Source organism: Trachinotus anak, unplaced genomic scaffold (genome assembly GCF_046630095.1).
Source record: "Trachinotus anak isolate AG129_WGS33_773 ecotype Australia unplaced genomic scaffold, CSIRO_AGI_Tana_v1 ptg000020l, whole genome shotgun sequence".
NCBI classification, from domain to species: Eukaryota; Metazoa; Chordata; class Actinopteri; order Carangiformes; family Carangidae; genus Trachinotus; species Trachinotus anak.
Genome location: NW_027273871.1, coordinates 7,385,353 through 7,413,127, shown reverse-complemented (window position 1 = coordinate 7,413,127; position 27,775 = coordinate 7,385,353). Strand labels below are relative to the sequence as shown.

General features: G+C 42.6%; 2 protein-coding genes across 2 annotated transcripts in view; one reads left to right on the top strand and one right to left on the bottom strand.

Annotated features, from left to right (window-relative positions):
* Window positions 1-847: 847 nt before the first annotated feature.
* Window positions 848-22,334, bottom strand: arl10 (ADP-ribosylation factor-like 10). Its single transcript, XM_071506050.1, has 4 exons — window positions 22,007-22,334; window positions 15,329-15,512; window positions 6,525-6,700; window positions 848-3,617 (listed from the first exon to the last, which is right to left on the bottom strand). Exons 1-4 carry the CDS (start codon window positions 22,142-22,144, stop codon window positions 3,444-3,446), a joined length of 672 nt encoding a protein of 223 aa, XP_071362151.1. The 5' UTR covers window positions 22,145-22,334; the 3' UTR covers window positions 848-3,443.
* A 3,768-nt stretch (window positions 22,335-26,102) lies between these two features.
* wwc1 (WW and C2 domain containing 1) overlaps window positions 26,103-27,775 on the top strand; it is a 42,372-nt gene continuing 40,699 nt past the window's right edge. Inside the window, exon 1 of the mRNA XM_071506046.1 lies at window positions 26,103-27,173. Within this exon, the coding sequence (XP_071362147.1) occupies window positions 27,055-27,173 (119 nt within the window). The 5' untranslated portion in view covers window positions 26,103-27,054. The remainder of the gene's footprint in view (window positions 27,174-27,775) is intronic.

The window sequence follows — 27,775 nt, the reverse complement described above, 5'->3', positions numbered from 1 at the left end:
TCCATCAGCGGTAAAATATGTTGGAACAGCAAATTTGTCTTTTCCATTTTTATCCATCCAGCCATTTTTATTTTTGTGTGCAATCAGTTTTACAGCCGTGTGAGGCCTTAACATGTCCGTCATGATGAATTTGTAGTTTCTTGGTGTAGATATATTCTTGCACTGGGAACTACAGTACAGTAAATACAGTCCGAACATACATAAAAGCTGCACGTGCCCTTCAGGGCTTCAGTCTGGACTCCTACAACCTCACAATTCAACATCGATGCTGTTTTTATAGTGTGAACACTTTGCATCTCTGAACTCACAACTTCAGATCTGAGGAATCTAAGACTTTTTTCAAACCGCAGAATTTTTAAATGTCAGACGTGAAAATCCTTTCTGTTCACGTCACGTTTCACAACATCATTGATCTTTAATCTGAGCTTTACATGAACACGACGAGGTGTGTGTTTTCATGCTGTCTCGTGAAAACTTCCTGTTTGACCAGTTTTGGTACTTTGCCCGACGAAACCGGTTCCAGCAGCCGTGGAGGCCTATAGATTTTATCTTTGTGTTTGCATTGACGTGCTCAGTCAGCAGACACAGTGGGACAGACTCCACATGTTGTTCAACACTGAGCAATAAGCTCCCAAGCGGGAGGCGTTCTATAGATCTGCCTGTGTTTTTTTTTTTGTGTGTTGTGAGATAAGTTTGTGTACATAGGTTAAGTACACAACTATGTTTATTGGCAGGTCTTATTTTTCCAGTTGAACTCTGGTCTCGTGCAAAATCTCTCAGTGAGATTCTCACATTAAATTAGAAGGTTTTCTGTCGTTTTAAGAAAAAAACACATCAAGACTTGATCCAAAATTGCAGCTCAAGTTTTAAAAGAGAACAACAAAAACATGATGACATGCATGAATTCATATCTAACAGTTCCCATTTCCACAACACAGGAAAACAACAAAGCAGTCACTGGCAATAAAAACAGAGTACGTACAGCAGTCCACGGGAGGCGAGCTTGCTGTGAGAACAACATTTCTGCAGAGCCACACGACATCAAAAGGAATAAAACTTCACATTCATTACGAGATTGTGCGTCATAAGCAGACATGGCTGCACACAGACAGCATTAAAATAATCATGAGTCTAACCAACTGCAGTTTATCTGTACAAGTAGCTTTAAAGTCAAACACTCAGTAGTCACATCTGCACTGATACATTCAAGGGTGTGTGTTTTAACTGCGTCTTGTCTAAGTACATTCTACACAACTGTGGAGCAAAGAGGACTGGGAGTGTGTGTGTGTGTGTGTGTGTGTGTGTGTGTGTGTGTGTGTGTGTGTGTGTGTGTGTGTGTGTGTGTGTGTGTGTGTGTGTGTTTCTATGTGAAATCCAAATTGTGCTCAAATCAGACAAACAGATGGAGTGATGAATCTGACTGATCCCGTCCTCGCTGAATACGTCTCTTCTGGCTCAATAATGAGCAAAAACATTAAAGGATGAAGCTGGTGATAGCGTCATTGTCAACATGTCGCACATAAAGACCAACACCAACAATTAATTGATCCCATGAACAAGTATTATCTGTGTGGCTCCATTGTCGTCCAAAAAACGATTAAAAACTCATCAGTGAGTCACACTGTCGCACTGATGACATGTTGCTTCATTATTATGAACACACACGCAGTTTATTTTGACTCAGTCCCACACACACACATCCTGCTGCCCCAAATACTCACTAGAGCATTAAATGTGTATTAATCCACCGCTGAAAATAGTGCCCAAAAATGCACGACTAAAAACTTGTGTCCAGCATTATCCAGCTTTTTTTTCTTTTATATTTGTGAGCCGCATTTAAACATGTACACCTTCATGGTGGAGAAGTCAGACAGTGTTGAGACGTGCATTGTTGGTTTTGGTCTTTTCATGGGATTCATTGATGAAAAGAAAAATAGGGCTTCAGGACATGTTTGCTGCGTACATCTTAGATAAACCACGGTCACATGACTTCACCGTCACCACCACTAACCTCCAGCCTGTAGTCTGATTCAGCTCTGAGCTCTTCTACAGAAGCCTTTCCTCTGACAGAGTTAGTGACAGTCTGTAGAAACACAGCGAGGCTGTAAAGGTGGACTGGTGAGGAGATCGGTTTTCATGTTGGACTGATGACGTTTAACGTCCCCGACAACCTCTGTCGTCTCATTTAGACTCTTGTTAGCAACCGGCCTTTTTAACAGCCGGAGAAGCTTCAAGAATCAGGACTGAGGGATTCACTGACGGATCTGATGCCAGAGAATCAAACCTGAAAATGTGTTGAGCTGCTGTTAAACACAGACCTGATTTCACTCATCTACCAGAAACACTTCAGGACGAGGGAACAGGAAGTGATGACATGAGACTAATGTCCAGGTTTTAAGACTCATTCCTGCAGGACTCAATATGTGTTGGCAGGAAACACACGGTGCCAAATGATAAATGATATGTGCCGTCACTTCAAGTTCAATGATTAACACAATCTGGACTGAATTGATCCAGTGCTGGTAGTTGGCTGTAATTTGTGTAGTGTTGTTTAGACTAAACACAGAGAGGAACTGGTTTCAGACAGATTCTTGCAATGCTCTCAGGCTGGCGTGAAGAAAACCACGGGAGTGTAGAAACCTGACGAGAGCTGTGAGAGGGAAAATAACGCTGCCTTTTCAAATGTCAGGGGGTCCCTTTAAATCCCCTCACAAAATTCCCCTAGATCTCAGAAAAGCCTCGGTGTAGAGGTCGGCGAGAATCTGTTAAACCCAGTCACTAAATTCACAGAGCTGGTGCAGCTTCAGTCCCCAGGGCCTCCAACCTGGCAACGCTGAGTGTTGCCTGTTCTGCTCTGCTGCAAACCAAACTAAAATGTGTATATGTATCTACGACATATTTCAGTTCAGATTTTATATACAGTAGAATCTACATGCTTAAATAAAAACCTGTAGCAGGCTGACGTTAAGACTAGTTCACAGTCTGAGTCATCGGCAGGAGGTGAACTTTGTGGTTCTGAGTCACAGATCTGTGAATAAACCCTCATCCCTCTGTCCACGTCCTCCTCACTCTGCACCTCCTCCTCTCCAGGGAGTGTGACGAGATGAGCTGGAGGACAAGTGTACTGGAGGAGGAGGAGGAAGAGGAGGAGGAGGAGGAAGAGCTGACGTACTGTGAAAAGAACAGGGAGGAAAAGGAGGAGGTACAGGAAGGCTTTGCGCTCCATCTTGCCATCTTCTCAATCTTTTTCTCTTCAGTAAAAAAAAAAAAGAAATCCTCTGCCTCAGTCTCAGAGGCCTTCATCACCTCCTCCTCCTCCTCTGCCTCAAATAAGCCAGAGCTTATATAAAGAAAAGAAGGAGGTGGAGGAGGAGGAGGAGGATGTCCCTAAGCTATCCTTTTGTTTCCGTCCCTCCTCTTCTTCCCTGTGGGGAGAGTTGAGATCAGACGAGCTGGAGCAGGAGGTCCTGGATGGTGTCCAGGCCCTGGCAGGAGTTCCTCAGGGCTCCATCCGAACCCAGCTGGGCAGCCAGGAGGAACAGCTTCCTGTCCTCAGTCACAGAGGCCAGAGACAAGGCTTCATGTAGCTCCGACACACTGACAGCATTGGGCTTATCCTGTGAAGAGCAGAACCAGATAACACTCAGTTTGACAAGAAATCCACATTTTGAAGACAATAACCAGTATTCATTATAAAGTATGCCAGTATTGACCTTCCAGCAATTACTTTTTGTGCAAAAATGTACACAAACATTCAAAAAAAGGTTTAAAATAAATGTCTGTTAAAGTAAAATAACGACCACTGAAACTTAAAGACGTCAGCTATATCCTCATTATGTTTTCAACACTCATGTTTTTGGCAAAAAATGGCAAAAGATCCAAGTCTGTAGCTTGGTTAGCTGCATGCAGCCACATTTTGGTAAGAGATATTCATACAAAAGTTTCCTGTGACAAAATGTTCCTGTGGTATTCACGTCTGACCTTAAAGTACCACAGGTGAAGTAAATTCTGTGGTAATATCACAGAACCTGTAGATTTACTACAAACTGCATTTTCTAAGGCAACTAACGTGTGATACAACGCTGTGATAAACGTCTTCAAATACCACACAAGCATCTGAGTACTATAGGAATTTACTGCATAGGCTCGTGGTACAATACTACAAAATGTATAGTGCAATACCACAAAGCCTGAGGTGCAATCCTGTGGTAAATGTCTCAAAATATCATACAGGTACCACAAGAACATGTGGTACAGTACGACAGGAGCACGAGGCGCTAGCACCACAGAAATGTCAAGTGGTGGTGTTAGATAAAATAATTCCTATCTCTGCCTTAATTCTTTTTCTCCCCATAGAAAATCACTGTGTAAAGTTGTCCTGGTAGCTCTGGCCATCAAGGTAAGACCTTCTCCTCAGACCAACAAATGTATTGTACCTGATAAAGCTGACTTGTCTTTGTAAGTAAGAATAAAATTACCATTAATTTACGTAACACTTTACAACGTGTCATTGCAAATAACTACATGTCATATTCTCAAACGGTGGATGTCTCAGTTCTCATCACAACTCATATGCAAAGACAGTGAAGTTAATGCCGGCCTCCTACACAAACCATTCAACCCAGGCTTGAGTCTATAGATGTCCGCCTCGTTTCTTTGCAACACATCTTTTCCAACACACAGGTTCTGCTGGAAACATCCTTTGTACTATTGAAACAGAGCGAGTGCCGAGGCAGAGAACAAAGTAGTGGTGGGTGAGAGAGAGTATCGCTGTCAAAGAGAGCTCCTCCTTCTGAAGACACTGCTTCTTTTATTTTACCTGCGTCATTTGCCCAGGACAACCGAGGTTGAATGAAGATGTTTTCCTGCCACACATACACCATCCCATCATCCCATATACTGCTTTACATTCATTCAGAGTGAAAGAAAAAAAATATATATATAAGCTTGGAGAGTTTAAATTAATCTTATTATTGTTGCACAGTACAGCACTGCCTTGAAAACTGCATACCTGATATTACATTCAGGTGCATTAGGTCAGTAATAATACATCCATCAATATTAAAACCAGTGGTATTCTTTGAGGAACATGAATCAGGGGAAGGACAGTTTTCAGTTTGTCAACAGGGTTACACAAAACGCACTGAGCCAATTTGCACCGAACTTGGTGGAGGGATGAGGAACAGGCCGGGGACGAACCCATTATATTTTTTTTTTCCAAACTGAAGAGCTGTACTTTCCTCAGCACTCATCTGCTCTTTAGTGCATTGATTTATTATCGCTTCAACCACTCCAGCAAAAACATACACTTCCCCACTGTGCAGCAGGACAACCAGCAGCCTATGTTACCAATATAAAATATTCTCAATAGTTTGGCTGGGAGCCTCAACACACACGCAAACAGAAGGTCTGTATTTAACATTACCTAAATGAATGTGAAGCATGTCCTCACTGCATGTTGACATTTAAAAGCTGCTAAAACAATGATGCAGACGTTGAATAAATGTTCAATATTCAACTAGATTTAGTCAAACATTCACCCAGATGTCAAGGAGTCTTTTGCAAATCAGCAAACCCACACTTTCAGTAAAATATTACATTCGTGTTGAACATTTTGATGTTATCGTTTCAAAACTCATCAGTTTAACCTGAAAGACAATCTGCATTACAAACGCTCACACAAACAGGCAATAGGTTTAAAAATGCACAAGACTGACTCTGTAGGAGTTTTATTATTAATCTTCAAGACGACAGGAGGGAAAGACAAGTGTGTTCATTTCACACCTGTGGTGTTTTAAAGCACCTCTTGATTTGGACGTTTAACCATGATACACTGAATATTTACCCTCATACTGCTCCTGCTCTGTGAGGTTTTATCTCAGATTCTTTCCTTGCTGATAATTAGAGAAACCCACAGCACTGAGCGGACGGAAGCTGCAGCGCTCTGACAGCACGTGTGACGAATGTCCCCGCTTCCCTCGAAGGGTCATGTATAATTTCACAAGTGCCAGGCAGAGTGAAGAAATACGAGCCGAGGAGGAAATGTAGAAATGTTTATTTCAGGAGTGCGATGGATCATCTCTGCTGGATTCATGAGGAGGGAATGACGTGCACCTGTTCACTCCATTAAGTCTTCTCTTGTTTTTCCATATTTACTTGTTTTTTTCATTGTTTAGACCTCAGTATAATTTTAACTGGAGGGTTTTTACCAGAACACCAGTCCACCAGAGTGTGACGGCTTTTAGGTTAGTGTTAAATTTGAAGAAAAAGTCACTGTTTTTGTTCTTACTCCTGTTATTGTTGCCTTTAGATGTATTTTTCTATTGTTCAAGGCAGCCACTGGTTCCCATTCATTTATGATGATACAAAGATGAATTTAATTCATCATCATGTGTTCATGCAGTGCTGATTTTAAAATTAGCCTCCAATTAAGTGGCGGCTCAGAGTGGACGAACATCAACAAGGCTGACAAAACATCTCAAATACTCTTTACGTTTCATCACATCACAGCTCGTTTGCTTTACCTGCTTGTTTCCCAGGATGACCACGGGCATGTGAGGCCCCACCCTCAGGAGCCGGTGAAGTTCAGCCTTCGCCAAAGGGAGGCGGCTCCTGTCAGCGGAGTCCACCACGTACACCAGAACGTGAGTCCTCCTCATGTAGTCGGACCAGTAGCGTCGCAGGTCCTCCCCTCCACCGACTGCAGCAGAGAGAACACAAACGTTCATAACCATCTGGCATTTTAGTGATGTTACTCTGTTGATATTTAACACCCACACCTTCTCCATGTTTCACTTACTTTGGATTTTAACTGTGATAAAAGATTCTAAACTAAAGGTTTGCTTTTTCCAAAACTTTCAAAGGTGTCGAACGACTCTTTTCAGTGAATGGATTCAAAACATGAAACTTTGGTCATGTCATAACAGATTGTAGTTTGTTATCATGTGACTGAAGCTTATCATGTTTTATCACAGATAATGTATGTGTTCCCAGGGTCTCAAGACTTTGGGAACACATACAAAAAAAAAAAAGAATCAGACGGAAAATTTTATTAAAAAGCTACTTTAATTGGTCAAACGGCCTTCAGCAGGTATTTCAGGGTGAAATTAAATGTATCTTATAAATTTACTTAATAAAGTGCTGACAGTGTGTGGGAGTTTTTTTCCTGTTTTGTACTACTGCTTATTCTTTTTACACACCTGTCACTTAACAGGTGTTTAAAGACAACTCTTTCTTTTGTACTTCAGGGATGTAACTTCACTGTAATAAGTTAGGACCAATTAGGCCATTTGGTAAAGGGCAGTAGACACATTTTAAAGCTCCACCCAGTCTAAAGGTAGATGTCCATGTGTTTGTGATTATAAAGTCTAGGTCTAGGTTCTATATTAATACTGTGAAAGTATCAAAACCTCAGTCCACAGAGAAACGCACACAGCCTGTATTCAGAAACTGAGCCTTAAAACCAGCCGTCAGGACTTCTGGAACTTTGTGATGTCACAACAAAGCAGTCAGCCATGCCACAAGCCCCGCCCACCTGGACCCACCATCCAACCTTGCAGTATTTGGTTTCTCTGAGTTTTCACCTGAAACCTGCTATATTTTTATTGGATCACTCAGAAAGCAGTTAGCCAATCAGAGGAGAGGCTCAGATCCTCTCCTCTGATTGGCTGACTGACCTGTTGTTACTAGAGCTCCAGAGAGAAGCCTCAGAGAGGAGATGTAAAACTACACTGAGATGGTTCTTTGTACTTAAACCCTAAAATATATCTTCTTATGGATATCAACACTTCACTGTTAAAGTTTAAAATATGGGACCTTTAATATTAGCACGCTAACTACTCTATATATACTTGTTTATATCATAGTTGCTAACACTGAGAAAAGGCCATTTTCAGTCACTGACTCGGACTCACTTCCCACAATCTGCTCTTCTGTCTTTTAAAATCATCCTGAGGGAGAATCAGATTTTCCAGATTTTGCAGACATGTCTGTGGAGTTGTTGTCACGTTTTTAATGAAACAAATGGCCGACTGTACTGAACAGAGAGGTGAAAGCTCTCTCCATTCCCCCACTTTAAGCTGTTTAATAAAACACAAGACTGATTTTGAGGGATGAAAGGAGTCTTACTCTCCAGGAAGTCCAGCTGACAGGCGGGGGCGTTCAGGCCTGTTGTTACTACAACTCCAGAGAGAAGCCTGAGAGAGGAGATGTAAAACTACACTCAGATGGTTTTCTGGTTCTTAAAACCACAAATATATCTTCTGATGGAGATCAACACTTTAGATAAAACACAGAAGAAGAGTAAAATATGGAGCTTTAACTTGTGTTTAGTCCACGCTGACAGGATGGAAATGCTTTAAAGTACAAAAGCAGCTCTAAAAATATGGTTTTCCAAATGCTCTGATCACATATTCTTTGGAGAAAAGTCTAAATCTTTAATGATCATAAGAAAAGTCTGTTTTCACTGGAGGTCCCACAATTAAATGAGGCTGTGATAAGAAGGGAGTGGCGTGTTATCTAACTATAACACCCCGAGGGGTCTGTTTAAGTGTAAGTTTTATTATTTAAGCTTACAGCAGCAGAGACAACAAGGCACTGAGAGTCACACAGGATCTGAAGAAATGTTCTTTTATCGATCTACACAAAGAAACTGTGGCTGCAAGGTCATCTGCAGAAAAACAGCCACGCAGCCCTGACTGGTCGCCTCGCTCGAGGGCGTTTCGACCGGTTAGCAGATGTTTTCTGTCACTTTCCTTGTTGTTGCAGTAGAAGCAGAAGGCTTTCACATAAATCACAGCAATAAGCTGAATTATAGACTGCTGGTATTCCACCTTTAAACAAATTGGTCACAGATTAATTTCAGATGTGCGTCGGACTGAAAGAAATCACTAATCTGGTTTTCACCCAGGGATGAAATAGGCTGAGACGACACGGCCATTATTTATCTCCACCTTCTCCTGCTGGGGAAATTGGTCGGATTCATTTTTTCCATCTACTTGCCTCCAGTCATGATATGTCAGTGAGGCTCTGAGCAAAATATAACTGAGCAGCTGCTTTTTCTTTTTTTGGGTTTTCTTTTTTTAAAACAATCTGTTCTGGGCTATTTTTTTCTTGCCTTCTTTGAACTCTTCCCGTCTCTACCCGGCGACAGTCAGGGCCGGAGGCGTTATGTTTTTGGGTTATTAGTCTGTCCCATTCTCGTGAACATGATCATCTCAGTAACATCTTCAGGGACCGTCTTCAAATTTGGCACAAACATTCATTTGGACTCAGGGATGAACTGATTAGATTTTAGTAGTCAAAGGTCAAAGGTGAAAGTCACTGTTACCTCACAAAATAGGTTTTTGGCCATAACTCATAAATTCATTCACAACTTCACTGTGACATCACAATGTTCTGCAAACACTTCTGACTATTGTTCAATGCTGTAACTCAGGAAAAGAAAAGATTGTGCTATTTTTTTACTTTTTCTTTCCTTCCGTTGCTCTGTTAGTCTTTATAGTCCAAGGAACTGCATCAACATTCGGGTGTATTTTCTGTTTTCTTAGAACCAATTAAATCTTTTCCTCATTTTTTTCTCTGTTTGTTTTTCCTCTCTTTTGCTCTGAGGCATTTTTATTCTTAGATTTGTGGCAGAACTGTCTTAAAGTTGAGGGTGTGTTTGATTCACCCTTTTAATCGGGGACTTTTATTTTGGCCTTTTGGAAAAATGACTGTCTCTGTGCATGATTCATTGATTTGTTTGGTCACACATGAACATCCAGTACTTCAGCCTCCATGTTTAAAACTCAGAGGAGTCAGAGCTCGGAGCAGGTGGGTGTTGGACGACGGTGTTTACACAGATCATTATCAGTCCAGCTCTGTGGACCGAAGGTTGACTGATTCACTGTGATAGAAAATGCCATCGTATGGTCCGGTGCGACACACTCACAGGACACATTTGTTAAAATATTGGGTCACCAGCTTCAGTGGAGGGAAAGTTTCACAGTAACATCCATGATTCCTCCTCTGCCCAAGAACAGACGTGCATTAAAATGACCAGCAGGGCTCGGCAGCCGAATGCTGGCTCACACGCCGGCGGGTGTGACTTCAGGTCCTCACCGCCTCTGAATTCAGCACGCTGCAGCAGGAATTCATTGGTGCCCGACTTAATGGAGAATGTTGCTAGGAAACAGGGCAGTGATATACCTTCAGCTGATGTGATGTGGCAGTAATAAATACCTGTTTACGTGACGAGGTAGAGAGGGCGGACCTGACGCCGGGCGGCAGGAGCAGCTTGTGTTTCTGTAGTCAGAGGGATCTCAGCGGGACCCTCGTCCTGCTGCTCCACAGGCCACCTTATTAGATACACACCCACATTTGCACACACAGCAGACACTGAGTCATACGGGTGTGAATGACGCGGATGTGTATATATTGCACGGAGTCGTCCTCACTGATGATGGAGGTCTCACTGTCCTTTTCCCTGCAGGAGGTTGTGGCTGCGCTCTCACAAGCCACAGCTGCTGAGAAGTATAACAACAACAACTGTGCATCCATGGTGTCTGCAGGGGAGCATGACTGTGGCTTTAAGGTTGTGTGGCTCCAGAAGCAGAAAGCAACATCAATGTTAACTCTTGTTTCTGTCACTTCTTTTCTTCTACTGAAGTTAGCATGCTAACCTGCTAGCCCTGGTCGGTCACTTTGTCACTTTCCAATACTGAGTCGCTGTATGGTGCAGTCTGCCCTGAACCACGTGCTCTCTCCAAACACTGGTGATAGCAGTGTCGTAGGCAGGTGCAGTGAAGGGACTTTAAGAGGTAAAATGAAGAGGGCCAGGCTTACAGACACAAGGATGGATAAGGAGGCAGGTAGGTTAAGACAACAGGTAACTGCACCCAGGTAGCAGACACATAGGGAAATAAAGAGAGACAAAAGCACCAGGCAGAAATACCAAGGAGCAGCTGAGGGTAACGAGGAACAGGTGTGTAAGTGGGCAGGGAAGCTGAGGTGACTGGTAATAAGAGACACGCGAAAAGGTGGGTCTGGCAGTCCAGTGAGGGGGACAGGGAGTCAGGAAGTGTGAGGACATGTGGAGGGCAGATGGAGAGTTGGCTGGAGACAGAGGCCAAAACAAACAGGGCTGAGACAGGAATACTGACAGTCGGGGTGGTAGGTCAAGACAGCATCCTCACGCCTCTTTTCCCACAGGAAATACTGGATTTAAATCTGTGAAACAGTGAAAATTACAAAGTGAAGTTGTGCTTTAAAAGGCCAGAATGCCTACAAAACTTCTCACAGCTGGAGATGGTGCTGCAGCAGCTCCACAAACACCTACTGTAAAATAATGAGTCATCTGAACAATTTGAGACATTTTCAGATTTGACATTGACAGTACTAAAGCTGCAGTTTGATTCATCATTTCACTGTTTCATTAGTACAAAATATTGATGTGCTTTAAATTCTTCAATTTTAACTGCTCAAATGGAAACTTAGGGTTTGTTATTTTTCAAAAAGAAGAAAAAATTCCATTTACCGATGTTAAGATTGAATATTCCAAAGAAAAGGGAGCTAAAAAATGTGGAAATCATATTCTAAAAATACTGGTTGCAACTTGCAGCTGCACCCAGCACTCTCTAATGACGGTGGTCTAATAAATTCATGTTTTTATACATGGAGTCTGGTGTATAATCAGCAGCTAATTTGCATTTTTCTCCACTTTCTGTTACCAGAAGAGTTTCGGAGCCGTCGATATCAAGAGGATCCTCTTCACTCTAAACTAAGGTGTTCAGTGTCTCCTAGCAGGAAACCAACCAGTCCTCCAACCAGTCCTCCAACCAGTCCACTAACCAGTCCTCCAACCAGTCCTCCAACCTGATCAACCGTCAATCCTCTGGTATGACCCAGAGCAGTGTGTTCTGAAAAAGCTCCCCTACGGTGGCAGGTGTACCGAACCCTGGTTGTCATAGTTACAATAATAAACATGCAGACTGTACCTAGATCTGCGTACCTACCTTTGTCGCCATGGTTACTATAATAACAGTCATGTCTTGGTTAGGTTTAGGAAAAGATGGTAATTTGGGTTAAAATCAGTACTTCCTCAACATTAGACGATCTTTGTTGTCATGGTTACAACAATAACAACGAACAGATTAGAAACAACATAAGCTGCTCCTGTCACATGGGAATCGAACACCGCTCTCCTGGGTCACATTCATCCATCCACCCCAACCTCCTCCTGACGTGGACTTTGTCGCTCTATAAACTACGTCACCGCACTTTTCCCTTTGCTCCTGTCGTCATCACTACGACCACTAGATGTCGCCTAGCAACAGAACCTGACTATGAGTCATAATAACCCGCTGACAGACGACCTGTGGGCTCGCTTTTTATTTTTTTCACATAGGCTGAAACTGAACTGCTCCTTATAGTAAAGTCAAGAGAAACTGAAAACAATGAACACACACGTCTGTTTCTTTTAATGCCACTAGAACAGAATGTATTGACACAAGCATGTTTACCACAGAGGAAAGCTGGGAACCACAGTTTGCACAGTTTGTACATAATATTAGAAACTTCCTCCTGATTCTGAGTTGCACTTCCCTTTAGCACAAACTCAAAAGGCTAACAGCACTTCTCTAACAGATCTGATCTGTGTCTTTCCATGTTGAGTTAACAGGCTTTTAGCTGGATTTTCCCAGTGGACTTCATAAAGAGAAACTTGTCATTCCCTGTGCACTCTACAGCTTCTGACGTGTGTAAGTCTGCACTAAGCTGTCAACACGCCTCTGCATCAATGTCACTGTGACAAAGAGTCCAACGATCTCTGTGTTCAGATCATGAATGAATCAGCCACTGGACACGACGCGTTCCTCCGAACACATCCGCAGAAACTCGTTCTGAGCCCGACTGCAGTTCAGCGCCTCACACTCAGACTGGTTGAATGAAGAGCAAAGTCATTTATGCTATTTTTAGTGCAGCGCTGCAGCTTCCAGTGGAATGCTAATTAGGATTTATGTACTTGTAAATACACCACAATCTAACTGGACCTGTCTGCCTCTCAGAGTTAGACCTGCAGGGTTTGATTGGTTCGTCTGAGGTCACAGTCACAGTTTCTAAGGTTGTAGCAGCTTTAGGTGTTCACTTCCATTATACCTTGATACTGAACAGAAGCTGCTGGAGGTTTCCCCTCAGTCACTGAACAAATGAGGATGATACAGCGAGTGCTGCTGTGTTGGCAGTGATGGATGCAGCAGCTTTCAGGGAAGAAATGGAAAAAAAAAACGAAATCTGGATCAAGTTCTGAACAACAGCCAGACTGTGAGCAGCAGACTCACTCGTCCTTCATGTCCACTTCAGATTTTTAGTGTGGGTCTGGATGGCAATGACAGCCCAACATTTTGGTCCAGATAGAAATATGTCAACGGCTATTTGATAGATTTTCATGGTCCCCAGGGGCCGAACTTTAACTTTTCTTCTACAGCCACCGACAGTTTCAACTTTTCCACTTGTCCAAAACTTTGAATCCATGACAGAAAACTATTGTTCAAATTCCTGTCAGCCCCAGTAGTGCTTTAAATACACTGTTCTAATTTTTTCAATGCACTTCTTACTGGTATTTTTATATCTTGGTAATATTGTGGTGCTGCAGTAAAATGACATTATGTTTGTTTCATCATCTCCCTCTGGACGTGCTTCTTCCTCCACTTCCTCAGTATCATTTGTTAGACAGTGTTTGCTTGTTTGCTTCACATTAGTAGTTGTGTGAGTTGAGGAGATCAGCAGTGGTGGAATGTAAGCAACCGAGTTCAGCACTACTCCCCAGGCTCGGTTCAGATTTACCAGGGTCCACATTTTGCCTATGGAGCTAATTTCATGCCAAATCTTAACAAACAAAACATTTTTTGCAAATGCCCTAGAATTCACTGACTGGTTTGCAAAGGTGAAACACCATTAACAAACTAATGCATTTTGTTTTGCAAATACAAAACTCACCTATCAAAGAAATACATAAAATATTTGAACGAATTAGCCTTGGGTTAGCTTTCGAGTAAGCCGCCCAGACACCCAGCTGTGCTAACAATGCTAATGCCATGTGAAAATACAATGAACCACTCAGTCATATGAAAGCCATTGAAAAAACAAAATCATACTTACGTAAGAAATATTAATAAATAGACAAAGGACTAATGTAGAATAAAGAGTGGTGTGTCCTCTGGGCCATGTGATTATATATTTCAGAATATACTGTGAACCACTCGTCACATGAAAGCTATTGGAAAAAAAACAGATTTATGAAAGAAATAGTAATAAATAGAAAAAGCACTTGTGTAAAATAAAGAGTGGTGTGTCCTCTTTAAGCCATGTAATTACAGACTACAGAATATATGTGAATCAATTAGTCACATAAAAACCATTGAAAAAAGAATTAAGAAAAAATGTATGAAAAAATGTTTGTACTTATGTAAATGATGTGCCCTCATTTTCAGTATGACCCATATGTTAATGTGTAATACAATGTGTACATACATAAGCAAAACAAAAACAAACAAAACAAGTCAAAAAGCTAATGTGCTAAATGCTTTCTAAATGTTAGTATGCAAACATAACTGTGAGTAGGTTTGAATGTTAAAGGTCCCATATTGTATAAAATGAGAAGGGGCACACAGCCTGTATTCAGAAACTGAGCCTTAAAACGAGCCTTCAGGACTTCTGTAACTTTATGATGTCACAACAAAGCAGTCACTGCCTTCAGCCACGCCCCAAGCCACCTGGACCTACCATCCAACTTTGCAGGATTTAGTTTCTCTGAGCGTTTACCTGAAATCTGCTATATTCAGCTATAGTCAGCCAATCAGAGGAGAGGCTCAGATCCTCTCCTCTGATTGGCTGACTGACCTGCTGTTACTAGAGTTCCAGAGAGAAGCCTCAGAGAGGAGATGTAAAACTACACTGAGATGGTTCTTTGTACTTAAACCCTAAAATATATCTTCTTATGGATATCAACACTTCACTGTTAAAGTTTAAAATATGGGACCTTTAATATTAGCACGCTAACTACTCTATATATACTTGTTTATATCATAGTTGCTAACACTGAGAAAAGGCCATTTTCAGTCACTGACTCGGACTCACTTCCCACAATCTGCTCTTCTGTCTTTTAAAATCATCCTGAGGGAGAATCAGATTTTCCAGATTTTGCAGACATGTCTGTGGAGTTGTTGTCACGTTTTTAATGAAACAAATGGCCGACTGTACTGAACAGAGAGGTGAAAGCTCTCTCCATTCCCCCACTTTAAGCTGTTTAATAAAACACAAGACTGATTTTGAGGGATGAAAGCAGTCTTACTCTCCAGGAAGTCCAGCTGACAGGCGGGGGCGTTCAGGCTCATGAAGTTGAAGCCGCGGGTGGGTCGGCAACGGCCCCTTCTGGCCGCCGGCTCCCCGGGGGTCAGACCCTGCAACATGCTGCTCTTTCCGGCCCCGTCCAGACCGAGGACCAGGACCTGTCGCTTCCCTCGCTCTTCCTCCTCCTGCAGGCAGAGAACAGAGACGTTCAGAAATGTAGACGTGAGGCAAAAATGAAACACACATAATTGATTCAGCAGTGAAGGAAGTTATTTACTAGGAGTGAGGGTACGGAAGAGCGGGTGGTTTGCCTTAGGTTTACAAATTGAATTTATTTAACAGTGTATGCTACGGTGCAGTTTACACATATCCAACTAAATCTGAATATGAACACAGTGTAATGTGTATTGCTGCATACAGCCATGCCGGGGGTCTCCAGGTCCTCCAGTATAACCTACAGCTACACCACAGCTCATTTTCAGCTTCACTACATGGTTAAAAGTATGTGGACACCAAACATTACATCCATATTTGACTTTTTCACCATCTCATTCAGTCTTTCCACCAGATGTTGAAACCATGGCTGCGGCAAAATGCAACATGCTACTTTTCTCTATTTTATATAATTGCAAATTGAACATCTTTGGGTTTTTGACCAATTGTTAGTTAGTTAAATGATCAAGTTACACCATTGGTCGGTCTGCTGAGTGTTGGAGCTTCCTCATTTGCCACTGCTCTTTCAAAATAAATAGGTATGAAGAGTTTATATTTAGCTTTAAGCCTCTCTTCTAATTGACTGACTGTTATCTGAGTGATCTAATAAAGATATAGCAGATTTCAGGTAAACACTCAGACAAACCTATAAGGTTGGATCTAGGTGGGCGGGGATGGGGCGGGCCTGAGAGTGGTGACTGCTTTGTTGTGACATCACAAAGTTCCAGAAGTCCTGACGGCTGGTTTTAAGGCTCAGTTTCTGAATACAGGCTGTGTGCATTTCTCTGTGGACTGAGGCTTTGATACTTTCACAGTATTAATATAGAACCTAGACCTGCTTTATAATCACAAACACATGGACATCTACCTTTAGACTGTGGAGCTTTAATTGAGACAATCATTTGTTGCAGCTTTAGTTGTACTGAACAAAATGCTGCTGCTTTTCTCAAATTAACAAGCATTAAGTATGAACTTCATTACTGTCAGGCCTGCAGACTGGATCATCAGTATGTCAGGACCTTGACCCTGAGTGTGTGGAAGACACGTCATAATGTTCAGGAATATGAGTCAGCGTTTGCAAACCTCTAGAGGTAAAACTCCTGATATTACACTTTAATTAAACACATCACAGAGCAGCATCATGATGACCCTGCTCTTTGTTACTGTAGCTTTAAGTCAGATTTGAGGGAACCTGCAGAGACGGAGAGTGCTTGTTCTTTGCTGAGCTCCATGTATCTGTAGAAAGATTGACAGTCGGTAAAGGTTAGCAGGCGGATTCAAAACCTCAGTGCTCTCTCTGCACCCAGGAGGCACCGGGAAGCCATGGTTCCTCTGAGGTCCTGCGCACGTCAGTCATCTCCCTTCTAAAAGTCACACAAGGTTAGTCTTTATTCATGCCGTGTGCAGACGAGCAAAGTCAATTAGCAATTCATATCAGCCCTTTTAGAGCTGAGATGCATCGGTTTTAGCTTCTTTATTAAAAACTCAACTCACACTCAACTTCACTTTGTTGATGGATGATCGAGCCTGAAAGATGAGTCTATTTTATTTTCATAATTGCACCTTCATAATCAGGCTCTAATTTGATCCCTCGACAGATAGAACTCCACCACAGCCCCTCCACCACCGATCTTGAAGTCAAGATCTTTTGGTGATGAATTAAATTTTGTCAGATGTGTTTCTCGCAGTAATCGCTGGCTGGTGTTGCTGGGAGAAGGCAGCAGCAGATAAAGTCGGTTGCTTTGACAGCTCTGTGTATTTCTGGCTCATGCAGCTCACTGGGAGACAAACCTCAAACCCCTGAGAGTGCTGAAGCCTCGTCGTAGCCGCTGAGCCTGCTGAGGCTGCTGAGGCTGCAGAGCCCGCGCTGCTGCTTCCTGCAGCTTTATCAGCATGGATTTTTTTGCAAAGTGATCAATTCTTGCACACAATGCTTGCTCTCTGCTCCTCTCGTCTGATTGGAGCTCGTCTGGCCCCAGAATTACAAAGGAGAAGAAGCTTTTCAACCTAAGGAAACCTTCCACGCTGATTATTCCTTTTGATAAACAAATGGAGCCGTTTACCTCCTGCTCCATTTGTTGGCTCAAATCTTCACAGACTTTTTCTTTTAGGTTTCAAAGTCACTCCTGTCAGTTCAGACGTTTCCCATAAACTCAGTGATACTGTATTGATTTCTACTGTTTTTCTACTCCACAGGGAGGAAGAAAAAAAGCTCAGCTCAGCTGCAGGATCTGCACTGCTGGATCTGACAGGGAGGGATTGCTCAAGGACACTCCAGCGAGGCAGACGCTCGGCAACACAAGGGCTTCATCACATGGAAGCACTGCTTATGGTAGTTTATTACAGAAGGAGAGAAGTGTAGGAAACTGTGAACCTCTAATACTGTCACATACCATCAGCCCCTGGTGTTCAGGAGTTCTAATGTGATTAAACGCTGTGACTTCTCTCTCTCTCTCTATCACATCTGCCTCTTCTTCATTCAAACAACAGACAGCGAGTGTGAACCTGTTGCATTCAGCTGCAGTGACAGAGCAGGACTTCAGCATTACTGATCACTAATTACAGACAATATGGCAGAAAATGAATTCCTTCCATTTTACAAAATGATGAATACATTAACAAAGTATTGTAGGTTCTGTATTGTTCACTTGTGTTGCCATCTTTGAATTAGTGTGTCGAGGTACGGGGATTCCCGTTAGCATCGTTAGCGCAGCTGGGCATCTTACAGGATAGCTAACCTTAGGCTAATTCATCTGCTAATGAGCTAAGCTAACAAGACAGCTTTAGTGAGTGCATACACTGATACCTGCTAATTGCTGTTTGTCATTTTGCGTCTTGTATGCCAGTTTATATCAAGCATACACCCTCACTCACCTGTCACTCAAAGAGGCCACGCCCTCAGTTATCATAACTTTGGTCCTTAATAAAATGTACACAAGTGAGTCCTATAAAATTCAGCTGGTACAGTTGTCATGAAGGAGGAAATTAGCTCTAGAGACCTGAACAGTCTTTGTGTTGGCTTCATTTTTCAGCCCCAGAGTTTGATGGTCGGGAAACATTTACAAAAGAAACAATCACTCTGTGTACTACAAAAAAGAGCCGTGATGACGGTGAACAAGGTTGGATATTGTAAACACACTGACAATCACAGGGGATGAAGTTCATGAAACTTAACATGGCAGGTTGCCTTGGCACATGGTCGACGACAAGAAAGAATCTAGTTCCTGGCAACATGGACAAACTGTTCTCAGACAGAGAGGGAACAGGTCATTTCATTTTAAAAAACACTGTCAACGAACCAATCTAACAAATCTGTGTAATTCAAATTTTGGGGTGAATCTGTGGAACGGGTTAAATGAAGAACTCAAAGAAATAATTCGTATAAATCAAGGGGACAGGGACGAGGGGGGGCGTTGATGCTCTCATGACTGTGACACTCGTGGTGGACGCTGCAATTTTTGTATTTGTTGTTATTGATCACCGGAGAAATAGTATTACACAGGAAGCAGGAAGTTAAAAGTATCAACTTCCTTCTTTTCGGACGTGTGATATCTGCGGGTTTGTTCACTGAGAATTCATTACTTCTATTACTGGTTATTATTTGTTTTTATTTGTGCCTTTATTCTTCAGCCTCACACCTTTCTGATGTCACAGTTGTGTGATATTGTGTGTGTGTTTTGTGTGAAAGTGTGTGTCATTTGAAACAATCACCATCTATGACCACTCAGCCTGACAACAAAACACTTCTGCCTTCAGAAGTGGCTGAAACCAAACATTACACAAACTAGTTTGTTTTGACCGCACAGCGCCTCTTTAGAGTACTAATGAGTACTAATGGCAGTTTATATCCAAGGTCAAAGGTCAGCGCCACTGTGACATCATAATGTTCTGCACAAACACTTGTGACCATAATCAATGCTGTAACTACCGAGGGTAAAACCAGTGGCTTTGTCTCAAAGGTCCACACAGTCTAAAGGCAGATGTCCATGTGTTTGTGATTCTAAAGCAGGTCTAGGTTCTATATTAATACTGTGAAAGTATCAAAGCCTCAGTCCACAGAGAAATGCACACAGCCTGTATTCAGACACTGAGCCTTAAAACCAGCCGTCATCATGAGGATTCTCTAATGCAGCGGCTCTTGCAAAGCCACATCGTCTACATTTGTGCATGTATTTGCAGAAATTACAAAGTTAGACCAAACATCTGAATGGACCCAGAAACTGAAGACACAGTCATTCGTGTCTGTTTGTCTCAGCAGCTGAATCTTCTTCTGCTGTGATTGTTTGTCACTGTGCAAATGAGCATTTGCAGCCCTCCCACCCACTGAAACTCCCTGAGGTCGAAAACAACGCTGTTAGTCAACTCTCCTGCTTTTCCAAAGCCGGAGACACGATTACAATGCATGTTGGTACTTACAGTGCATCTTGGTACAATTTGGCTCTAAGGATGAAAACATTTAAGTCCCCTCTGCAGCAAGCTGCTGGCAGACACTGACAACATTATCCTCCAAAGACAGACTGAGCCAGATAAGGCAGGCTAAGCCCATTAGAAGCTGCTGCTGATTGAATCCAGGAAACAAGATTAGAGACATGCAAATAGATTTTATTAAGAGATTCAGTCTGCAGCTGTAGAGCTTCATTCAAGAATCATTCATCAAGTCACACAGCTGCTTCCCTTCTGTCTGTCTCTGTGCCCGACTGCAGGAGTCCACCGGAAACACACATCACCACCATCATCATCATCTTCATCTTCTTTTTCTGTCTCTTCACAACAGCAGCAACTAGAGTCAATTAACTGTTTAGTCAGGCAGAAGCCTGGTCCTGGTGTTAATTATAATATTCCTGCACAATGCAGCAACTCACCTCTTTACCTCAGCAGCTGAGGATGAACACAGTCTGATTTCTGGCTGAAACACTCAGCTGATTTTAGCTTCCTCTGGACAACATGAGCTGAGGGACAGTTTATGATCTGCATCACTGACATCAGACTTTCCTTTGATTTCTGTGTGTTGATCACTGTTACATATTTCTCTTCTGTACAGACCAACAACTGTTTAACTGCTTATTGATCCCCACTGGCTACAGCATGGTGGTAATGCTGCATGCAGAGTGACTTCTGGGTCTGCGCCATCTACCTGAACTCAATCATTCAGCCTGATGCTCCTTCTCCTCCACCGTCTCAGTCCAGTCTGTTCTGGTCTGTGGGTCCCTGGTGGTGGAACCAGCTCCCGAAGTCTGTCAGAGCAGCACTCACCTCTAACCCCAACATGCCTATCGAACACTCTCTGCATTGCTTTACCTGATCTTCTTGAACAGATTTAGTGCGTGGTCCTTACGCCGAGGTCTCCTACTGCACTGCAGCTCTGCCAAATGAGTTCATGTAAGTTGAGCTGACGACACAGATGCAAACATGGCGGAGAATTATCAGAGACCAGGATCAGGTGTTTACTTCCTGTTGTCTTTGTGATCCCACAACAGAAAATGGTTTTCAACCAGTCTCCAACCTGAACCACCACACAGGTCGTTTTTTCAACCCTCGACCAATAGCAGTGTCTCCTGAAACGGCGCCTGTACGGCGGCAGGCGTATCTGGTCATGTTTAAAATAATAAACACATGGACTGAACCAAAACAGGCGTCATCAAAACCATCAGGTGCCACACCCCCCGTCATCCCCTCAAACACTGTCAAGATCCTCACTGTCATCTTCATCATCGCGACTCAATACCACCACCATCATCATCATCACAACTACCACAGGCATTTTTTATATTTCCACCTTCATCACCACTGTCATCTGCTTATCATGTCCCTGTAATCAGTGACATCATCAAAACCATCATCACCATCATCTTCATCCTCTTCATACCCACTGCCATCAACCTCTTCATCATCAACATCATGTCATTTCACTATGATCATCATCATCATCATCATCATCTCCACTGTAATTTAAAAGCATCTTCATCATCATCCTCACCACCACTGCAATCATCTATTTATCATCATCATCATCATCATTATCATCATTTTCACTATTTACATTTCTTTAATCAGTGCTACCTTCATCATAATTATTAAATAGTTAAAGCACTCATCATCATCATCATCATCATCCTCAGCACGCCAATTATTCATCAGCAGCACCACCATTCTCCTCTTCATCATCATCATCCTCATCATTCTCTCCATTCACATTTTCTTATTTTGAAATGTGACCAGCTTCAGCATCTTCAGACTCATCTTCCTCACCACCTTTGCCACTCTCATCATTTAGCAAGCATCATGACATCTTCATCATCTTCATCACTGTCACCTCAGTTACAGTCATCAGAATTCTGCAGTCACTCAGTCAGTCAGATGCAATGACAGCCTCCCAACCACCTTCCCCTCCAAGTTAAACACCTGAGTATGAAACCACACAAAATCAAAAAGGGAGGGGGGGTCACTCAGAAACATGCCGTCCCACCTCCTTGATCGTGCAGTATTCCGCCTGCGGGGACCATATCCGCCTCTTGTAGAAGTAGTTCAGGGCGATGAAGAGCGCGGAGCCCAGGGCTGCCACGGCGGCGGTCAGGGCAATGGAGATGTGCCGGAGGAGAACCATATGTGGAGCGCACCGATCGGCGACTGGAACCGGGGGGGGAACCTGAGGGCGGAGGTGGGGGTCACAGCTTCCCGGACACCGACAGCGTTGGGACTGACAGCCGCTTCCTCCTTGGCGCTGCTCCCCTGGACGCACTTCATGTGACCGAGCGCTTTCTGCTTGTTTTCGTTTCGAGACGCGCAAGAGGAAAAAATGCTGCGTTCAAGTGCTGCTCGTAAACTCTCGCATCTCGTGTGGAAATGCGGCTTCCAACCCATTCAGGTCTATTTTTAACCAAACCTGCAACGATTAATCAATTAATCGATCGACATAAAATTAAACAAGCAACTATTTTGATAACAGATTAATAACTTTAGTCAAGTTTTAAGCAAAAAATGCCAACTTTTGCTAGTTCAATCTTCTCAAAAGGGAGGATTTGACACTGTCTTTGACATATATGATAATAAATTGAATTGTCCTTTATCATAATAGATCACTCAGAGCACTGAATAAAAGGGCTGGATTTACCCATTAAGAGATCTCATGGCAAAATGAGGGACCCTCCAACACCCCATACCTCCCTCTCCTTCTGTGTGTGGCCTAGACATCATCAACACAATAAGCTGATTCATCAAGTTTCCTAAAATGACAAGTGTTTACATTCAAAAACCTCTAGCTGCTGTGGTATTTATGACAGGAGCAAAGATGAAAGTCATTTAACGTTATTCTGTAGCAACAAAGTCACAGTCAAGGTTGGTTTATTTTAACCATCACCACACTCGCTTCATCACATTAAACCTGCAGTAACTGATTTTTTTCCATTTGGTGACAGCATTGACTTCAATACAGTCAACCGCAGTCACTGATTTCCACATCCAGCAGGTACACTGCAACATGGTGATCCATTTGGAGTACAGATAGGATCCACCTGATGAACCTAAGTCCAGTATTCCCTCTCTTTTAGCTCTGTTTTGGGTCTCCACCAGCTCCTGCGGGACATTTCTGGCTCTTCAGCTGCTGAATGCTCCACTTTGTTCACCAGCTGCTCTCTGACTTTGTCTGCTGTTTGCAGCTGAGCAGGTAGAGGACCCTCTCATCGTCTCTGCATAGATACAACTCAAATGTTTGCTGAGCTTCAAGTTCAAAAAATCTGACTTTTAATGTTTTTTCGAGTTGTTTTGGACTAAATGAACCTCAGAGGAGACACCCTGTTGTTGGCCCTTTCATGGAAAGCTAAAGATACTGATGGGGAAGAGCAACAAAGCTTAAAGCTTCACAGATGTTTTGTTGTCAAAGTTGCGTGACATCAGGCATTTAATATTCTATGTATGATGATTTTAATAAACACAGAATCCATAAATTAGATATTATACGCCTTATCATTAAGTATTTTGGTAAGTAACAGGCCGCCTTTACCAGACGTTATTCAGAGCTGTATTTGCCCACATTCAAATGTTGGATCTTATTTAAAAAATCCCACTTTCCATCTCTTTTATATTTCCGACATCACTTGAAGGCATCACAAACACCCCGCCCAGCGCCGGTGTGCCGGTGGGAGCTCGGACGTCAACGGGCTGGGTGTTCTGAGTGTGGAGGTGCTGGAGAGCAGAGGAGGCATCAGGCAGAGCGCTCCACCTGCAGCCACACCAAGTTCTTCCTTCTCTCAGGTCAAATCTGCACCAGCAGAATCTGAAAAGGAAACTTTCTGAACTCTCGGAGAACATATTTTTCAGATTAAACGTTCTCTGTTCTTCTTTTCCTCTGTCCACCCCACATTTGAAATGAACGAGTGGACTGAGAATTATATGAAAGAGCAGCCTACATTAGAAAGATGAGCAAAATGTACTTAAAGTGTTTACAGTAAAATTAACTTAAGCATTTTACAGTTGCTAGCTGGGAGATGAATATACACGACAATGTTTGACTTAAGTTTTTGTATGTTAAATTTTGATTTACAAAATAATTGTATGAAATAAACCCAGTGAAAAAACAACATTTCCCTCTGAAGTGGAGCCTTGCTGGGTAGATAATGGTACTATTCAACTAAAGTAAGCACATACAAACTTTACAGAAGTCCAGGAGTGGAGTAAATGTTGCCCACCCTACCTGCTACAACTGGAAATAAAGCAAACTGATCGACTGATCAATGAAAATAGGTTAAAAACTCAGAAATTGTCACAGCTGAAATAAGTTAAAATGAAATAGAAAACATCTGTGAATTCTATGGCGTTCTCCAGAAGTACAGGTTAGAGAAAAAACTAAAGGATTTCTCATCAAACCTGAACGTGTCCTGACACAAGTGCTTCAAACAAAGTCCCCTTTGAATGAATGTTGATAAATAACAGCTGATGTCAGCTGACTGATATTATTTGTGGACATATAAGAAACAGGAAGACAAAGAACCCTGTTTTCCAACACAGACAAGACAGCTAAAGAAACAATGACATATATCTTTAAAGCTAATACCAACTTTAACTACACTAACACTCCCACTAAAAACCTGGTACAGGAATCTACAGTACACTACTGAGCCCACCAGGCTTCACTAATCATGACCTCTGAGCACTGACAGTTCCTCATGAACTGGAAAACCTGGCACAGATAGTCACCATCACTTAAAAAGGCTCCTGGTTACATTATTAACTCAAAGGTAATTTACATGAGTGAACACTGGAGTTATAACCATGCAAAGTACAGGTCTGATAAAAATGAGCGCTGGGCCACAATGACAATCAGTAACAGCCAGATGTTTAAAGTGCTGCAACAAACTCTGAGTTTAACGTTCAAACTTTTTCTTTCAGCGTCCTTCAAGCCCAGAATTGATGTTATGGGTCATTTCTTTCTCACTTTAATTTTAGAATTTTAATCAGCGTGTTTCCTGTGATCAAACCTGACCCCATCAGCACCTGCGCTACAGCCTGGAAAACTGACCTGAAATCAGTCTCCACTGCTCCGCATGAAGAGGATTCATGCAGCAGGTCACTGCATTGACCTCCAGAGGGCGCTGTGAGCTTGAGAGTTTGCCAATACAGAAAGCTGTGAAGGCCAGCGGGTTATTATACACCACCAATATTTGTATAGAATAATGACATCACAATGAAGAGATGAATCAAATAGAAAGTTAACAGTCAAAATAGCCCAAAATAAATGAAATAAACTAATAGAATACTTAAAACACAATCCCACAATAAAAAATAATTATTGGACTACATGTAACTGTATAGACAACAAGAGAGGGATCGGCAGTGCTTTGCAGATACAGAAGACGACTAGTTCTGTGCAAACGTTTAGGCCATGACAAGGTTGTATTCATCAGTTAAATTCATCCAAAATGTATTAAAGAGAAAAAAGACTTTATCAGATCAGTATTCGCCTTTCGACCAGCATCACTTCTGCTCAGTACACCTGCACACAGCTTCTCAGGTACGTGGCAGGCAGGTTGCTCCAGCATCTTGGAGAACCTGCACAGTTCTCCTGTGGATTTAGTCTGTCTCAGTGTCTCTGTCTCTTCATGTGATCCCAGACTGACCACATGATGCTGAGATCACAGCTCTGCAGGGGTCAGACCATCTGTTGCAGGAGTCTTTGTTCTTCTTGTCTCTGAAAATAGTTCTTTATGACTCTGGCTGTATAATTGTGCATCTTGTTCTGCAGCAGATTTAATTAGTCTGATCATACACCTCCCTGATGATATTGTGTGACGGAGAGGAGTCCAAACATTCAAAGTCCTTATGATTTGATCTGCACAGCTCAGAATATAGATGGTTCAATTTAATTCAATTCAATTTTATTTGTAGTTAACAAAAGCACTAATGCAGTATTAAAAAAGTAAAATCTGCACACCAGTCCATCACTGAAACACATATTTTGACTGATTTTGTAGATATCAGTCTTAGTATACGCAAATTACAGTGACCGGAAGTCTTGTTTAGTTGTCAACAAATGTTTTATTTTGAAATGGTAACCGGAAGCTGCCGTTGTGATTGTAGGTAACTTGGCAGCGGTCGACCGGCCGAAGTCATCGGGACTGAGGGAAGACTTTACCGCCGCCGCTGCTGCTCCCCTCCCGTCCGGTATCAAACGGATCGTTTAACAAGATAACAGAGCAAGTTTCTCGGGGATTTACCGGATTTTACCGGCCGGGGATTCGCTCGGTACTTTCTCCTCTCAGCGGAGCTCGGAGTGCTCGTTACCCCGCGGCGGCTGGCGGCTAGCATCGGTTACCGCTGCTAAACATGGTGGCCTGTCGGCAAGAGGGAGAGACGAGCCCGGTTTGGGGATTTTAGAGGATTTTTCAAAGGCACTCGGACGGTTCTCAGTGCGAAACACGGCCGCTGTGGACACGTTACCGCCCTGCTTTGGCGTTTATCTGGAGGTTTGTGGACTTGGACGTGGGGCTGCCTCGGTGTTGACGTTGACACCGGCAGCGGAGCGGCGGCGGAGCGGCAGCGGCGGACCAGCACCGGCCGTGCTCTGTGGACCGCGGGTAATTGTTGGTTCACTTCAGAAGTTGTCACCGGACCGCCTCGAAGTTTCCCTTCCGATTCGGAAAAGTTGCAAAACATGCGCTCACAACTGGAAAAACACGTCAAATAACAACACAGAGTAGTTTTATGAGCGTTGTGTTTATATTACACATGACTTGACGCTCGCATAGAAATGAACTGGTGCACAAGTGCAGCCTGCTGGAACTGTTCTGCCCATTGAAACAGTCTCTTTTTACAAACCTCTTTGCTAATCTGTGGATTATTATGGATTATTATTATTATTCCCCAATCCAAGACGCCCCAGACCGGGAATTTTGGGAATAACTGCTGTTACTGATGTTGGTGATGATGATGATGATGATGGTGATGACAGAGAAAAGCGATGGTTCCCCTTCGTTATGATTTTGAGTAGAGAGGAGATAATTACATGGAGACTCGCCTGACATGCCAAGGAAGGAGTTGCCACTACCTGAGGGTTGGGAGGAAGCCAGAGACTTTGATGGCAAAGTCTATTACATTGACCACATCAACCAGTGCACCAGCTGGATCGACCCCAGAGACAGGTAGGAATCAGGATGGTGTGTTGTTGTTGTTGTTGAAAAAGATGGATGACCTTTGACCTCTTGCAGATGAGGTCAAATTACAATCCGCTTTTTGATGAAAAAATATAGAAAAATTCAATTTATGCATACCACTGTAAAGGCTGCAACGTGTGTATTGTTCCTCTGCAAATAGAGAGACTAATTGTGTCCCATACAAATAACACATCACAAACAGATATAAACATTTTGGTTCTCAGTACAATAGTGAGATGAATGGACAGTTTCCATATTGCACCTGTGGTCAGTCCTGGGATCTGTGGACCATTACAATCAACAGCTGGTCCATAGATCCCACTGAGGGAACAGGACGGATCAATGTAATGTAGGTGGAAACTAATATATTAAACACAGTTATTGGCCCTCACTCTACTTGAATCCACAAAATAATACAAAAAATTGCAGATACTGACAGACACACATTCCCATCTGCTTTTGAGTGGTTGTTACTTTGACCTGTCACATCCCTGAGTCAAACTGTCAGCAATCCATGTCTGTCCAAATTATAGTTATATTTATTCTGAGGAGTGCTGTGAATGTCTCTTTTGGAGTAAATATATTTTTCT

Excerpts from the sequence above, each read along its gene's own strand:
- arl10 (XM_071506050.1), bottom strand. The coding sequence starts at position 22,144 with ATGGTTCTCCTCCGGCACATCTCCATTGCCCTGACCGCCGCCGTGGCA. Across the intron at positions 15,513-22,006 it reads AATACTGCACGATCAAGGAG|GAGGAGGAAGAGCGAGGGAA; the intron begins GTGGGACGGCAT and ends CTCTGCCTGCAG. Across the intron at positions 6,701-15,328 it reads TCAGCTGGACTTCCTGGAGA|TCGGTGGAGGGGAGGACCTG; the intron begins GTAAGACTGCTT and ends TCTCTGCTGCAG.